The 16,404-nt window shown below is 39.9% G+C and overlaps 3 protein-coding genes across 3 annotated transcripts; all 3 read left to right on the forward strand.

Moving 5' to 3' along the window:
* Nucleotides 1-816: 816 nt before the first annotated feature.
* Nucleotides 817-3,802, forward strand: LOC111208883 (internal alternative NAD(P)H-ubiquinone oxidoreductase A1, mitochondrial-like). The gene is made up of 8 exons (XM_022708504.2): nt 817-1,666; nt 2,149-2,362; nt 2,432-2,592; nt 2,668-2,733; nt 2,806-2,969; nt 3,051-3,165; nt 3,232-3,411; nt 3,502-3,802. Exons 1-8 carry the CDS (start codon nt 1,199-1,201, stop codon nt 3,652-3,654), a joined length of 1,521 nt encoding a protein of 506 aa, XP_022564225.1. The 5' UTR covers nt 817-1,198; the 3' UTR covers nt 3,655-3,802.
* Nucleotides 3,803-9,943: 6,141 nt separating this feature from the next.
* On the forward strand, nt 9,944-13,036 carry LOC106359391. Its single transcript, XM_048765640.1, has 3 exons — nt 9,944-11,675; nt 11,777-12,450; nt 12,549-13,036. Exons 1-3 carry the CDS (start codon nt 10,331-10,333, stop codon nt 12,888-12,890), a joined length of 2,361 nt encoding a protein of 786 aa, XP_048621597.1. The 5' UTR covers nt 9,944-10,330; the 3' UTR covers nt 12,891-13,036.
* Nucleotides 13,037-13,305: 269 nt separating this feature from the next.
* On the forward strand, nt 13,306-16,282 carry LOC111209100 (sugar transport protein 2). The gene is made up of 4 exons (XM_022708891.2): nt 13,306-14,028; nt 14,113-14,432; nt 14,955-15,581; nt 15,652-16,282. Exons 1-4 carry the CDS (start codon nt 13,899-13,901, stop codon nt 16,069-16,071), a joined length of 1,497 nt encoding a protein of 498 aa, XP_022564612.1. The 5' UTR covers nt 13,306-13,898; the 3' UTR covers nt 16,072-16,282.
* Nucleotides 16,283-16,404: the final 122 nt, after the last annotated feature.

Here is a 16,404-nt window from a genome sequence, read left to right on the forward strand (position 1 = left end):
AGACTTCTAGCATCTCAGACGACTTACTAGAGCTATATTCGTAAAAATGACTTCTGTTTTTTTGTTTGGTCACAAGGGGCTGATTGTATTTTCACAAAGATTTTAGGTTAATTTTGCATTTGATTCAAGTTTGGGTAGAAGTTTGTATTTAAAATCAAGTCGTGAATCAGCAAATTCCCCCCAAAATAATATGTACCGGCTGATAAATTAATAAGCAGATTTGAACACTTGTATCCCTTGGAAGATCTCAATGTCACTAAGTGGTAATATAATTATTTTCGTTTTGCGTGATAATTTTTTCTGAATTTTTTACGTTAATTTATTATGATATTATTTCCTAGAAAATCATATAAATGCCTTCAATGTTCAATACAAACAGTAAAGAATCACACAAATGTCTACAACTGTCAATTCTATGATGTACGTACCCTGAGTAGCATGGTAAATCTCATATAAGCTTTTAACCTTTTTGGTCTTTGGCGTCTTTCTTTATAAAGTTGAATGGCAAAGCTCCTGTTGGGTTAATGTGTTAACGTGTTGTTTTGTAACAATAGTCGTGCTTTCATAAAACCCAAAATATTAAATCATCTATATAAATGGGGCGAATGGGTCACAATTATTAACTATAAGTTTGGGCTGCTGCTCCCTACATCCTTCACCTCTGACATACGGCCTATCACAATGAACGATTATTCTGATGTCCTTTTCTTGCGTCCCACACAAGTCTTCGAGAATCACATGTTTGTTATCGTCATTTCCCTCGCTCCAACTTCTGTTGAGTACTGACGTTTCTTTTTTTTTATATACATAGAATTTTCAACACCATTCACTTATTTATAATTATCTTTCCCAGTTCTTTTGAAACTCCATCCATATCTAGAGCAACATGGCACCGTGTGCGGTTGTAACATTTTCGTTTATATACATATCGTAGCAGCAATCATATATTACCAAATACGAATATTTTCCATTTATTTTGGAGAGAAAGAAGATAGTGTGACCTGTCTTTTCTAAATCTAGCACGTAGGTTTTTATCAGACGCATAGAAGTGATGATACAGTACCAAGGCGGCTAGTTGAACAAGAGTGTTCGTTTCTCTAACAGCTTAAGGTCAATAACATTGTGTTTATTGCTTGCTTAGAAGTAACCTTTTTGTATCATTGTTGAATTTTTCGGGAATTCAAGAACCAAAAGAATCATGTCTTGGATCAAGAACCTCGTAAAGATCTCTCCGACAACTTCTTCTGTCGGAAACTTGTTCAGAAACCACGAATCCTACACTCTCTTGTCTCGTTTCTGCACGGCTCTGCAACATCAGCAGCAGCAACAGAGCCAGACTGTTCAAGAAACGGAGGTCGTACAACATCGTTACGAAGGTTTGGCTCCGACAAAAGAAGGAGAGAAGCCGAGGTTGTTGGTTCTAGGGTCGGGCTGGGCAGGTTGTCGTCTTATGAAAGGGATCGATACGAGCATTTACGACGTCGTTTGCGTCTCTCCGAGAAACCATATGGTCTTTACTCCTCTCTTGGCTTCTACTTGCGTCGGTACGCTTGAGTTTAGGTCCGTTGCTGAACCAATCTCTCGTATCCAACCGGCTATTTCACGTGAACCCGGTTCTTATTACTTCCTCGCTAATTGCTCACGACTTGATTCCCAAAACCATGAGGTAATTGTGTTTGTATGTTGTTTTGACTTTGTGTTGTGTCATATACGATATTTAAAATATTGGTAGGCGGTAACTGGCGTTTTGTAGAAGAGGAGCGATTACGGATTATTTTAGAGCTTAGACGAAGTCTATATATTAATAAATTATTAATTTCATATATATATTTTACATTTATACAAGATATTTTAGTTTTTGATTTTTGATACTAAAATTATTTTGATGAATTATTAAAATTAGATATAAAAAACAAAAGAAATTCGACAAATTTGTGGATTTGTACTATCATTATTGAATTAATTTAACAAACCGTAGAAAATTTTTAACCGATTTAAACGATTTAAATCATATAAACCGGATAAAAATTGTTTCGGCTAGTACCGATTTGCCTTCTAGGCCTAGGCGGGGGCTTATGCGCCGCTTAGACTGATTTTAGAACCGTGGTCATAGTCTCATGTCTGAATCTTGCTCTTGGTTATAAACAGGTGCATTGTGAGACAGTAACAGATGGATTAAGCACGTTGAAGCCATGGAAGTTCAAGATCGCTTATGATAAACTAGTACTAGCTTGTGGTGCAGAAGCATCCACATTTGGGATTAGTGGCGTCTTGGAAAACGCTATCTTCCTCCGTGAGGTTCATCACGCTCAGGAGATACGTAGAAAGCTTCTTCTTAACCTCATGCTCTCCGAAGTTCCAGGTAACAAACAACAACACATATTCTTCTTCATACACCAACTAAACTCATAACGTGCAACTTCGATCTTAGGCCTTGGTGGAGAGGAGAAGAAGAGGTTGTTGCATTGCGTTGTGGTCGGAGGTGGTCCCACTGGTGTAGAGTTTAGTGGTGAGCTGAGTGATTTCATCATGAAAGATGTTCGTCAGAGATATGCCCATGTCAAAGACGACATCCGTGTTACTTTGATCGAGGTAACCTTCATTGATATAAACCTAAGTTTATTATTCATAAAATATAATTTTGACAAATACTATTTTTCTTGGAAGGCAAGGGATATACTTTCTTCTTTTGACGATGGGCTCAGACAATATGCAATCAAGCAGCTAAACAAGGTTAATAAAATGCCAACTTTAATTTTGTTTTATTTGTAACAATGTTGAGAATGTATTAGTTTTTGACACCAGTCTGGAGTGAAGCTTGTGCGTGGGATTGTGAAAGAAGTGAAGCCTCAAAGACTAATACTTGATGATGGAACCGAAGTTCCTTATGGTCTCTTAGTTTGGTCAACTGGTGTTGGTCCATCTTCATTTGTAAGGTCTCTTGATCTTCCAAAAGATCCAGGTGGAAGGTCAGTAACTCCAACATTACAGCAATCTTGTTCTGTTTCTTTGTTTCTTCCAAGAACCTAAATCATTCACTCTTTCTATAGGATTGGGATTGATGAGTGGATGCGTGTACCTTCAATACAAGACGTGTTTGCTATTGGTGACTGTAGTGGGTATCTTGAGAGCACAGGGAAGTCAACACTTCCTGCTCTTGCACAGGTCTGAATGTTGTTTTAATAGAATCCCATTTTACTCATAATCAACCAAGTCTCTGGGTCAATGAAGGTGGCTGAGAGAGAAGGCAAGTACTTGGCGAATCTACTGAACGTGATGGGGAAAGCTGGAGGAGGAAGAGCCTTCAGCGCAAAGGACACTGAACTTGGGGAGCCGTTTGTGTACAAGCATTTGGGAAGCATGGCTACTATTGGGAGATACAAAGCTCTCGTTGATCTCCGTGAGAGCAAGGTATATATAACAAAGACCATGCAATTTTCACTTAAAAACCCTAAAACACACATATAGCTAACTTTTGGTGGGGGGTTTTTTCTTGGGCAGCAAGGAAAAGGGATATCAATGGGTGGTTTTCTGAGCTTTTTCATATGGAGGTCAGCGTATCTGACTCGAGTCGTCAGCTGGAGAAACCGTTTCTACGTCTTTATTAACTGGATCACCACTTTCGTTTTCGGCCGTGACACTAGCCGTCTCTGATCCAACTCTTCCTCATTGCTAATGCTACCTACTTATCTCTCTCACTCTCTTGTTTAGGTTATAATCCATTCTTATGACGCATGTGAGAAGATATAAATTAACAGATGGATAAACAATAAAGAAATACACAGAGATTTAATGTGGTTCACCTCTAACGGCTACGGGCAAAGAGAGATTTTATTGATGAAGGAATTACAGAGATCTGTCTACAAGAAGATCAGATCTAGTTTATCTACGGCTGCTAACTAGGTTTAGAGGAGGCACAAAATATATATAGTTGTGTCCCGGAAAACCCTAGCACTAGTGGGCCTCACAAGACTAAGACCCAACAGATTCAATGCATTATTCAACAAATCTCCACCTTGACTTGAATCCTGCATAATCAGATGTACCAGAATGCGCTTCTTCGTGCTTAGAATACAGATGTACCAGACTCTCTCTTTGCTCAGATGTTCCGTCGAACTCAGATGTCAGATGTCCCGTCGGACCAGATGCTCCTCAGAGCCAGATGCCCTCACTTGGGGCAGATGCTCTCTTCGAACCAGATGCCCTCTTCGAGCCAGATGCCCCTCAGGGCCAAACGCCCATCAGGACCAGATTTAACAGCTTGAGATGTTTAGCAAATTAAGACAATGCTTGAACTTTCTATGAGGAACCGGCTTAGTGAACATATCCGCAGGATTATCAGCTGTTCCTACTGATGTGCCGTGGGGTAGCGCACCGGGCAAAACAGACATGCATGGCTTGTTCATGGAAAGCAGTAAAGATATATGTTCATTGTTTAACTCATATCTTCCAAACCACGAGGCTTCTAAGCATGAAATCACTTGTAGAATGTTCTAAACTCAATTACGGAGCCCCTTGAAGAAGAATCAGATCAAACGGAGTTCATATGTGATAGTTATGCTATTTACAAATCAGGTGATCTTCAGTTCTCGCGAATTCAGACCACCCGAGAAGCTCGAAATGGCTAACCTTCTTTCTGATGAACCAACGGTCAATTCAATCATGACAAAGGTTATTATTCATGTTCTAAATGTTCAAGAAAGCATTGGGCTTGATGGTTTTCAAAAAGATTCAAAAACAAGCTTGTTTGGACCAAATGGAGAAACCGATAAAATATTGGCTAAGGCAAAAGATGGATTTCGACCAGGCCTCAAAGGGATATGTCTTGGACCATATCAGGAGCATATTCTTCACTTTTCAAAGTCTTGGTCGTGGCTATATGAAGAGGTAGTCCAAGTTTCAGTCAAAGACTTTATTTAGTCAAGTCTTTGTTTCTATTTCCAATGTCTTGTTTTTAGCACATTTTTCTTTGGATCTCTAGAACTTGTAATCCTATAAATAAGGCCTTAGAGCCACGAAATAAAACGGATTGTTTTTCCCTTTTTATGAGTTTCTCTCATTGTTCTTTGTTTAGAACACTTCTTAGTTTCTTGGTGAGGTTATCTCCAAGTTTCGATCCTTCTTTTGTTGGACCGGTGCGTCACATCCGGCAACGATCGAAGTCTGGTAGTATCTTTGGGCTATTCCGCAACCCTTAGTGTCACCCCTCGATCCATCAGTTCTCAATCCTCTCGGATCTGAGTTCATATCAACCTTACCGAAAGAGTGATCCTTATTTTGGTTCTATCACCTACCTTCTTCACTTCAATCCTCTTCTCATCTCCCAAAAAATGGTATCTTACATCGATATGCTTGGTTCTCCCATGATGAACCTGATCCTTGGCTAAGCAGATAGCACTTAAGCTATCAAAGAACACAGTAGCCTGATCATGATGAAGACCAAGATCACTGACCAATCCTCTCAACCATATTGCCTCCTTAGCAGCTTCTGTCAATGCCATATACTCTGCCTCAGTTGTAGACAAAGTCACTAAAGTCGCCTTCCAGCTCACAACAGAACCACCCAAAGTAAATACGTAACCAGTCATAGATCTTCTGCTAAAGAGTGATCCTTATTTTGGTTCTATCACCTACCTTCTTCACTTCAATCCTCTTCTCATCTCTCAGAAAATGGTATCTTACATCGATATGCTTGGTTCTCCCATGATGAACCTGATCCTTGACTAAGCAGATAGCACTTAAGCTATCAAAGAACACAGTAGCCTGATCATGATGAAGACCAAGATCACTGACCAATCCTCTCAACCATATTGCCTCCTTAGCAGCTTCTGTCAATGCCATATACTCTGCCTCAGTTGTAGACAAAGTCACTGTCGACTGCAAAGTCGCCTTCCAGCTCACAACAGAACCACCCAAAGTAAATACGTAACCAGTCATAGATCTTCTGCTGTCCACATCTCCTGCATAATCCGAATCAGAATACCCAGTAACCAGTCTCGGATCCTTGTCTCCATAGACAAGACCAATATCAGATGTACCCTTAAGGTACCGGAAAATCTTCTTCACAGCGATCCAGTGCTCCTTTCGCGGCTGAACCATGAACCTACTCACAACACTGACTGCGTGTGCAAGATTTGGTCTTGTACAAACCATATCATACATCAAACTTCCTACAATACTAGCATAAGGAACACGTGACATATAATCGATTTCCCCTTCAGACATTTCATCACTCATGGTAGGATGAAAATTTGCAGCACATGAAGTATCGATAGGCTTAACATTAAGCATCCCGAATCTTGTCAAGACCTTTTCAATGTAGGCCTTTTTGTGACAAGAACAACTTCTTCTTTGTCCTATCCTTGAAGATCTCCATTCCTAGAATCTTCCTCGCAGCACTCAAATCTTTCATCTCAAACTCAGAACTCAATAGTTCTTTCAGCTTCTGAACATAACACTTTTTCTTAGCAGCTATCAGCATGTCGTCTACATACAACACCAGGTAGATATACGACTCATCCTCCACCTTGCTCATGTAGACACAACAGTCATAAGGACTCCTGTCGTAGCCCAACTTGACCATATAGCTGTCAAACCTCTTGTACCACTGTCTAGGAGGCTGCTTAAGTCCATACAGCGACTTCCTCAACTTGCACACATGATCTTCTTTACCAAGAAATAGAAAACCCTCAGGCTGAGTCATATAGATCTCCTCCTCAAGCTCTCCATGAAGAAAAGCAGTCTTCACATCAAGTTGCTCCAACTCCAGATCCTGACGTGCTACTATCGCCAATAGCACTCTGATAGAAGTGTGTCTGACCACGGGTGAGAATATCTCATTGTAGTCCACACCTTCTCTTTGACTGAAACCTCTAGCAACAACTCGAGATTTATACTTGACTCCCTCTTCTGGTGACTGACCTTCTTTTAGCTTATAAATCCACTTGCAAGTCACAACTTTTCTCCCAGGTGGTAGTGTGACCAGATCCCATGTGTGATTCTTTTCATGAGATTCCATCTCATCTCCCATTGAAGCAAACCATTTCTCAGATGCATAACTTGAAATGACTTCTCTATAAGTAGACGGCTCGTAAGTGTCCACTTCCTCTGCAACATGTAGTGCATAACCCACCATATCTTCAAACCGATATCTCTCTAGTGGCCTAACATCAACTCTCCTTGGTCTGTCTTTAGCAATACTGCGTTTTTCAGACCCAATACGTTGATTTTCAGGGTTGGAAGATTGAGGCTGCTCATCAGACATCGATCGCTCGCTCTCTTCCTGAGGATCGATCGATCTCGTGTTGTCAGACATCGATCGAAGATCTCTGCCATCGCCCAATCTTGTGTCTGGCGTATATCGATCGCTCCCTGACACTGGATCGGTTGATCATGGGTAGTCTGACTGCACTTCCTGCAGCTCCACCTGATTGTCAACATCCTCCTGCTCTGCTTCTGAAATGGACTCAGCTGAAACTTTGAACATAGAACTCTCATCAAACACAACGTTCCTGCTCATAACAACCCGTTTCTCAGATGGAGACCAAACTCTGTATCCCTTTACACCATCTTTATAGCCCATAAACACTCCCTTCTTCGCTCTTGGTTCCAGTTTTCCTTCATTAACATGATAGTAAATTGTGCAACCAAAAACTCTCAGAATAGAATAATCAGCAGATCTGCCTGACCAGACCTCATTAGGTATTCGACACTCGATCCCTGTATGCGGTCCAAGATTGATCAAATAACAAGCCATGTTCACTGCCTCAGCCCAAAAGCTCTTCTCTAAACCAGCATTAGAAAGCATGCACCTCGCTCTCTCCAGCAATGTCTGGTTCATTCTCTCTGCTACACCATTCTGCTGTGGTGTATACCTGATTGTATGATGCCTAGCAATCCCTGCATACTTACAAAACTGATTGAACTCTGTTGAACATAATTCCAGACCATTATCAGTACGAAGCTTCTTAATCTTCTTCTCAGTTTGATTCACCACCAGTATCTTCCACTCCTTGAAGCTGTTGAAAGCTTCACTTTTGTGCTTCATGAATGTTATCCAAGTCTTCCTCGAATAGTCATCAATCATGGACACAAAATACCTGTGACCCTTCAGCGACTCCACCTTGGAGGGACCCCCACAATCTGAATAGATGTAATCCAGTGTGCCTTTTGTTTTATGAACAACCTTAGGAAACTTCTTTCTGTGCAGCTTCCCAAACACACAGTGCTCACAGAACTCAAGGCTCTTGGTCTTATGACCACAAAGAAGATCCTGCTTCGACAGAATCTGCATCCCACGCTTGCCCATATGTCCAAGCCTCATATGCCATAACTTGTCCATATCTTCCTTGCGAACCTCTGAAGATGCAACATTTGCTGAACTTGAAACCGTAGAACCTTCCAGCAAATACAAAGTACCATGAATGAAACCTCTGAGAATCACATCTGAACCGCTGTAGACACTCAGAACTCCATCTCCACCTGAATACTTGAAACCTCTGCTATCCGAAACACTAACTGAGATCAAGTTCTTGGACATAGATGGAACATGTCTAACTCCAGTCAACGTGCATACTCTATCATCATGTGTCCTGAGCTTAATAGAACCGATTCCTGCAATATCGCAAGCAAAGTCATTCGCCATCTTGATCTTGCCATCAGTCACTGCCTCATACTCTGAGAACCATTCTCTCCTTGGACACATATGATAAGATGCGTCTTGTCCAGGACCCACACATCTCTAGGATGTGTTTTTCCATGAGCAACCAGCGCAATATCTTCATCAGATTTAGCCTCATCTTCTTCTTAGGACAATCAGATTTCCAATGTCCTTTCTCTTTGCAGTAATTGCAAATATCAGTTGGTTTAGGACCCTTTGAAAACGACCTTTTGTCTTTCGACTTCTTGCCTTTTCCAAAGTTCTTTCCACCACCTACAAACAACCCAGAAGCTTGGTCTTCTGTACCAGAACCAGATGCCTTGTGTCGCAACTCCCTGCTACGAAGTGCTGACCTGACTTCCTCCAAACTCACTGTATCCTTACTCCCTATGAATGACTGAACAAAGTTCTCATAGGAGTTTGGTAGTGATACCAACAAAATCAGTGCCGCATCCTCATCTTCCACCTTAACATCAATATTCCTCAGATCCAACAAGATGGAATTTAGACTGTCAAGATGATCTTGGAGTTGTGTACCTTCTTGCATCCTCAGAGCGAAAAGACGTTGTTTCAGAAGTAGCTTCTTAGTCAGAGACTTCTTCATGTATAGACTCTCTAACTTCGACCACAAATCAGCTGCAGCATCAACACCGGAAACTTCGATGATGATTTCATCTGCCAGACACAACAAAATTGTTGAATACGCCTTCTCTTCAGTAACCTCCATCTCAGTAGTAACATGTTCAACCTTCTTCCCTAACAACGGTGCCCAAAGACCTTGTTGCTTCAGCAACGCCTTCATCTTGATTTGCCAGAGACTGAAAATGTTCCTTCCAGTAAACTTGTCGATCTTCATATTCATCCCAGACATCTTCTCACCAGATTCAACCCGAAGCTCTGATACCAGTTTGTTGTGACGGATGTGAGAAGATATAGATTAACAGATGGATAAACAATAAAGAAAGACACAGAGATTTAACGTGGTTCACCCCTAACGGCTACGTCCACGGGCAAAGAGAGATTTTATTGATAGAGGAATTACAGAAATCTGTCTACAAGAAGATCAGATCTAGTTTCTCTACGGCTGCTAACTAGGTTTAGAGGAGGCATAAAATATATATAGTTGTGTCCCGGAAAACCCTAGCACTAGTGGGTCTCAAAAGACTAAAGTCCAACAGATTCAATGCATTATTCAATATCCATCAGACTGTTATTAGCTTAAACGCTGTCGTTTATTTGAAACAAGGAGATCACCGGAGATACTCCAGACATTTAGTTACTTCATTATGTACAGAAAGACTAAGAAATTAAAACTCACACACTGGTATATCACCCAATAGGGATTGGATCCACATCATACTTATGCATAACTCTTTTAAACAAGCTGCAAATATATTGTACCATACCTAATCTGAGCATTTTCAAACAGTAAATCAACAGAGAAGGGAGGTTTCTAAATATGGAGAAAACCTCTACGGCTCTTAGAAAAAATATAATTGTTTTTTTTTTCGAGTGGCTATTGTTTCAAAATGTAACTTGACCTCTCCTCTTCATCCATTTACGCTTCTTCCATTAATCTCTTGAATATTTTTTATTGACTAAACAGTTTACATTTTGAACCGCCATAGAATGCTTTAGATTTTTCTCAGTTTTGTCTGAGATTCATAAAACATGGGAATCGATGCCAAAGATATTGGAACTCTTGTCTGGAAAATTCTCAGAATCACCACGAACAATGTTTACACGTGCGTAAGAAGATACCCAGTTGTTTCTTTAGTTTCTGCGGCCACCTTCCTCCTATACACATTCCTTCCTCTGCTCTTCTACTTCATCATCTGCTCTTCTCCGTTCATCGCATGTTCTGTGTTTTATCTTCGAAACCATTTAAGATCCAAGCCTTCAAAGATCGAAACTATCAACACGGCTAATGCGTTACCACCGTTTTCGCCAGAGGGTTCTGAGAGAGGAACAAGGAGAGCTGACTTAAAGCACCAACGAAGCGTTAGACGAAACGCGAGAAGGAAAGTTGAGGAGGTTGGCAAAGACTGGGACTCTTCTCAGGCTAGCGAGGATGAGAGAGACCAAGTCATTTTAACAACTCTCTACGGTGAATTCCCCAACCCTCAAAAATTTAAGAAAGACAGAGCCTTCCTTACGTCGCAAGAATACTCCTTTGAGCCTAACCTAGACGAAGAAAAGAGAGACAAAGCCTTTCTTGCGTCGCAAGAATACTCCTCTGAGCCTAACCTAGACGAAGAAAAGAGAGACAAAGCCTTTCTTGCGTCGCAAGAATACTGCTTTGAGCCTAACCTAGACCAAGAAAAGAAAAACATAGCCTTTCTTGCGTCGCAAGAATACTCCTCTGAGCCTAACCTAGACGAAGAAACTTCTTTTGCAACCACTGGAAATTTTTCTGTTCTACATCCATATGAGAGGCTTACGAGTGGAGGTGGTGAAACTGAAGTTGAGTGTTCATCATCATCATCATCATCAGAAGGAGAAGAAGAAGAACCTTTCCCTAAAGACACCAAGATCATAGCTTGGACCGACGATGATCAGAAGAATCTATTGGATCTTGGAAACTCTGAGATGGAACGTAACAAGAGACTAGAGCATTTGATTACTAGAAGAAGAACGAGGAGACAAGTCTTACTTGCAGCAGAGAGAAGCCTAATGGATATGGAGGTTCCTCCTGTTTGTGTTGGAAGAAACTACTTCGGTTTGGATCATGATGAAAACTATATGATTGATGGGCTTCAAATGCCTGAGTCTGCACCTTCTGTGTTGTTACCAACAAAGAACCCATTTGATCTTCCTTATGATCCACAAGAGGAGAAGCCTAACCTCTCAGGTGATAGTTTTCATCAAGAGTTTTCTTCAGCTAACCCTAACCCTAGTGAAAGCTTCTTCAGCCACCATGAGAGCTTCTGCCGCAGAAACTTTCCTCCATCAGAGGTTGACTCCAGATTGGAACAGTGGAAAAATTCAACTGATGGCTTGCTTAGACCACAACAAGGTACATTGCTTAGACCTGTTCTGTTTCTTGCTCAAATTGTTATTAAAGTCATATGCTTAGGAACGTGTAAGTGAAGCTTTGTGTCTATCTTGTTCATGTAGGTAGTGATTATGATGGTTTGGTTGAGAAGAAACAACCTCTAAAAATAGCAGAAACAAAAGATATGGAGACAGAACACATGGCAGAGACCGTTGTGAGTGATTTAGACACATTGCTTGCTCCTCAAGAAATGGCAATTACGGATACCAACGTCTTGGATCAAGTAGATTCTTCTGAAACTTCTGTAAAACCAAATGGTGATCAACCTGTTGGAAATGCTTTAAAGGGTGTGATTCGTAGAAACACTGTGACACGTTCGACTTCATTAGCACCAGAAAGGCAAATATACATGGAACATTTTGGTTACAGCACAGGGAAAGGACATAAGGTGACAAAATCTGGGGAATCTGATCTTCAAGTTGAGTTTTCTGAAGTGGGATCACCTCCCACTACAGTTGATTGGAATCATTCTTCTGATGATGATGAGAAGTCACTCTTTGTCAACGAGTCAGACACAGGTAAGGAGGAAACAGTGTTTAGTGGCGAGGTAAATGAGGCTAAAGAGAATAGTCTTGTGGATGGAGCTGCAGAATCTCAAATGTTACCAATGGAGAAACTTGATCAAGATTTCAATATGAGTTCTCAAGAAAGTGATGCAGCCAAACAATTTGAGGAACAGGAGAGATCAAAAGCCATAGAGGCCACAGTTCCTCACACCAATGAAGTTATACTAGAGGTTATATAGTTCTTGTTCTTATTAATTTCACTTGAATATAATTGTTTTTTATAACGTTGAATTTGAATGTATTCCTTGCAATGTTTTTACTTTGACAGGAACCACCTGAACATCTCACAAACTTGGTGGATGAGACGAAGATGAGTTATGAGTCTGATGAACCTGGACCCTCTGAGAGAAGAGCCAATCAAGAGATGCAAGAGATAGTGGAACTAGAAGCTTCAGTTGTGAATCATGTCACATCTGATGATTCTGATACTTCACCAACATCTGTGTTACCAGACATCTCGTCACCATTAGGCCAGACTTTGACTTTAACCTCTGAGAATTTGGAACTTGCATCAGGTAGTCAGCCGGGAGCTGTGATTCCAGATCATGAACCATCTCAGAGTCAATTAGGTGATAGGAACAGTATATTAACAGAGGTGAGCCCTATGTAGTGGGCTGCCTGAAGCAAAATAAAAACTATCCTGCTACTTGAACATTTGTTATTACCAAAACTACAAATGATGATTTCTTGTAAATATTTTTGGCATTTAAAAATTGGTGTTTCATCAACTATAGTCCAGAATCAGAACACTAGAAGTCAGTTTCAAAGGCTTTCATGTGCACTTGAACTGAAACGTTTCTTAAAGAAGAATTTGAGTCAGGTGAGTAAACTGCGGAAGAAGATTATATACTTCACATGTCATTGTCCCTGTAATCCATCCTAAGAGTTTCTTAATCATATCTTATTTTATTTTATTTTCTTAAAAAAATATTAATATCGTTGGCTATAATTTTACAAGAAGGAACACAAAAAAATGATCTTGGTTTGCTAGGATCAAATGGAAATGTCACTATTTATTTTTTGGTGGTTTAAACCCTAGACCTAGTTAGTTACTTCTCTCACGATTATGTAGGTGCCTTATCCATACTGATTTTTTTCTGGTCGACTTAAATACAATTTTTTTTCTTTGTAACTCAACTTTATCTGCTTGTTTAAATTGTTGTCCATTCCTTATCAATATTCATTGATTTATTTTGTATTTAAACATGTGGATAATTGATGGTAAAAAACATGTGGATAAATGATGTAAACTGGACAAACTTTTATCCATGTTCAAAATTATTTTTATATAATATTATTTTGCAGTGAAACTCGGTTGTTAGATCCAATCATCATTGTTCTAAAATATTGTTATTGTAATTTCTTTGTAAAACGATATTATCTTGATATAAAAAAAACTCGCTAAGAAGAACTCTTAAACCCAAGAAGATGTATCCACCGTATTTATCTAAAGTAGTTTCAACTCAACCAAAAAAATCGGGTCTATAAGATATTTACGGGGAAAATCATAGTTTATCCAAAACGCTCCCAACTCAACTATAAAAGAAACACATATAACTAAACCTGTGGTAATACACATACTTAGAAACAAAGAGCTAGACAGAAAGAGATAAAAAAAATGGTTATGGGTGTGATGAATATTGAAGAAGGTGCTTCCTTACCTGCAAAGAATACTTTTCAAGTCTTCATGTGCAGTATCATTGCCGCTGTTGGTGGTCTCATGTTTGGTTATGACATAGGAATCTCAGGTTTGTTTGTTTGGTTAGGGTTTAACTAGTCTTGTCTCATTGTCTGATTGATGTTTTAGTAATGGGTGTGGTTAAAAAATGCAGGAGGTGTGACGAGTATGGACACTTTTTTGATAAAGTTTTTCCATCACGTGTACGAGAAGAAACACAGAGTACACGAAAACAACTACTGTAAATTCGATGACCAGCTTTTGCAGTTGTTCACTTCTTCTCTATACTTAGCTGGTATCTTCGCCAGTTTAGCCGCTTCATACTTATCCAGGAGGTTTGGAAGAAAACCTATAATCATGTCTGCTTCAGCCTTCTTCCTCTGCGGTGCTATCCTCAACTTCTTTGCCCAAGAACTCGGCATGTTGATCGGTGGTCGTATCCTCCTTGGCTGCGGCATCGGTTTTGGTAATCAGGTCATAATCCTCACAACTTTCTATCTACATTTCATCTAGGCCAGCAGGTCATGAGATTTTGAGAAATTTTTATGTATATTAATTTGAAAAAAATAGGATTTGGTCAATGCAGAATTAGTCTTTGAGATTTTAAGAGCTTAAACAATTTAGTAACTTTTCAATAATATCATATGCTAATATAGTTTTTATATATTAACTTAATTTTTAATATTTATATATGTTAATAGAAAATATTAGGATTTGGTCAATGCAAAACTAGTCTTGAGATTTTACGAGCTTAAACAATTTAGTAACTTTTCAATAATTTTTTCTCGTTGCAAATTTTAGAACCTTTTTCTATGTACATTATTTTAAAGTTTTAGATACCATATGCTAATATATTTTTTTGCTTATGTCTATAACACCCTCTCGGTTAATGTTTCACTTGGCTATTCTCAGGACCGTTCTATCTAGAGTTTTGTTTAGCCGTTAAGTTCATGGACTGATCTTGTTTCCAACATTTGTATGCCAATACATATGCAGACCGTTCCATTGTTCATCTCAGAGATCGCACCGGCTAGAATCAGAGGAGGACTAAACCTCATGTTCCAGTTTCTCATCACCATTGGAATCCTAGCAGCAAGCTATGTCAACTTCTTAACGTCTACGGTGAAAGACGGCTGGAGATACTCTCTTGGTGGTGCAGCTGTTCCAGCCTTGATCCTCTTGATAGGTTCCTTCTTCATCCACGAGACACCAGCTAGCCTCATCGAGCGAGGTAAAGACGAAGAAGGGAAGAGAGTTTTAAGGAAGATCAGAGGCCTTGAAGACATTGAACTCGAGTTCAACGAGATCAAACGCGCCACAGAGATTTCTAACAAAGTGAAAAGCCCTTTCAAAGAACTCTTCACCAAAAGCGAGAACAGACCGCCGCTGGTGTGCGGAACGCTGCTTCAGTTCTTCCAGCAGTTCACTGGAATCAATGTAGTTATGTTCTACGCTCCTGTCTTGTTCCAGACCATGGGGAGCGGTAACAACGCTTCTCTGATCTCTACCGTTGTCACAAACGGTGTGAACGCAGTCGCTACGATTATCGCCGTTGTCATGGTTGATAGGCTCGGTAGGAGGTTCTTTTTGGTCGAAGGAGCAACTCAAATGACCGCTACACAGGTAAAAAATAAAACATAGTTTTCACTTGCGTCACAAGTTTACTTGAGTAACAAGTTAACTCTGTTTTCAGATATCTATTGGAGCCTTGCTCTTAAAACACTTACACCTAATCGGACCCATTACAAGTCGCTCCGTGCCACTTATTGTACTGATTCTCATCTGCATCTACGTGTCTGGATTCGCGTGGTCGTGGGGACCATTGGGATGGCTTGTTCCGTCTGAGATCTACCCTCTTGAAGTGAGAAATGCAGGTTACTTCTGTGCAGTGGCTATGAACATGGTCTGCACATTCGTTATCGGACAGTTCTTCTTGTCGGCGCTATGCAGATTCCGATCGGGCTTGTTCTTCTTCTTCGCAGTCATGAATGTTATCATGGGACTGTTTGTCATCTTCTTTCTACCTGAGACCAAAGGTGTTCCTATTGAGGATATGGCTGAACAGCGTTGGAAGAAGCACTGGCATTGGAGGAAGTATTTTAAGCAGAACTAGATAGTTATTTCTACTTAGTATTTTGAGCATCTTCACAAACTTTCTTGCTACTTAGGTAGGGTTTCTTTATTTTGGAGTTCAGGTTGTTTGCATTTTGTTAATAATAAAATTTTATTAAAGAATGTGTATGTGAAATTGGCCATAAAGGTACATTGAGAACCAATCTGCCAGATAATCCAAAATTTCGATAGTTAGCTCTAAGTCTCCCCGTCGGAAAGCAACGTCGATGAATGGAAAAATATTAAAACAGAAAAAATGTTTGGAAGATGATTTTTTATGAGATAATAAAAAATTATTGGTGGTATCAAGAGTATATAAAAGAAAAGATATTTG

This window comes from Brassica napus, chromosome C8 (genome assembly GCF_020379485.1).
Source record: "Brassica napus cultivar Da-Ae chromosome C8, Da-Ae, whole genome shotgun sequence".
In the NCBI taxonomy this organism is placed as follows: domain Eukaryota; kingdom Viridiplantae; phylum Streptophyta; class Magnoliopsida; order Brassicales; family Brassicaceae; genus Brassica; species Brassica napus.

What these genes read in the sequence shown, in the direction of transcription:
- LOC111208883 (XM_022708504.2), top strand. Translation starts at nt 1,199, where the DNA reads ATGTCTTGGATCAAGAACCTCGTAAAGATCTCTCCGACAACTTCTTCT. An exon ending in CAATCAAGCAGCTAAACAAG is followed by an intron (nt 2,734 to 2,805) that starts GTTAATAAAATG and finishes TTTTGACACCAG; the next exon opens with TCTGGAGTGAAGCTTGTGCG. An exon ending in TTGATCTCCGTGAGAGCAAG is followed by an intron (nt 3,412 to 3,501) that starts GTATATATAACA and finishes TTTCTTGGGCAG; the next exon opens with CAAGGAAAAGGGATATCAAT.
- LOC106359391 (XM_048765640.1), top strand. Translation starts at nt 10,331, where the DNA reads ATGGGAATCGATGCCAAAGATATTGGAACTCTTGTCTGGAAAATTCTC. An exon ending in CTTGCTTAGACCACAACAAG is followed by an intron (nt 11,676 to 11,776) that starts GTACATTGCTTA and finishes TTGTTCATGTAG; the next exon opens with GTAGTGATTATGATGGTTTG. An exon ending in CCAATGAAGTTATACTAGAG is followed by an intron (nt 12,451 to 12,548) that starts GTTATATAGTTC and finishes TTACTTTGACAG; the next exon opens with GAACCACCTGAACATCTCAC.
- LOC111209100 (XM_022708891.2), top strand. Translation starts at nt 13,899, where the DNA reads ATGGTTATGGGTGTGATGAATATTGAAGAAGGTGCTTCCTTACCTGCA. An exon ending in TTATGACATAGGAATCTCAG is followed by an intron (nt 14,029 to 14,112) that starts GTTTGTTTGTTT and finishes TAAAAAATGCAG; the next exon opens with GAGGTGTGACGAGTATGGAC. An exon ending in CTCAAATGACCGCTACACAG is followed by an intron (nt 15,582 to 15,651) that starts GTAAAAAATAAA and finishes CTCTGTTTTCAG; the next exon opens with ATATCTATTGGAGCCTTGCT.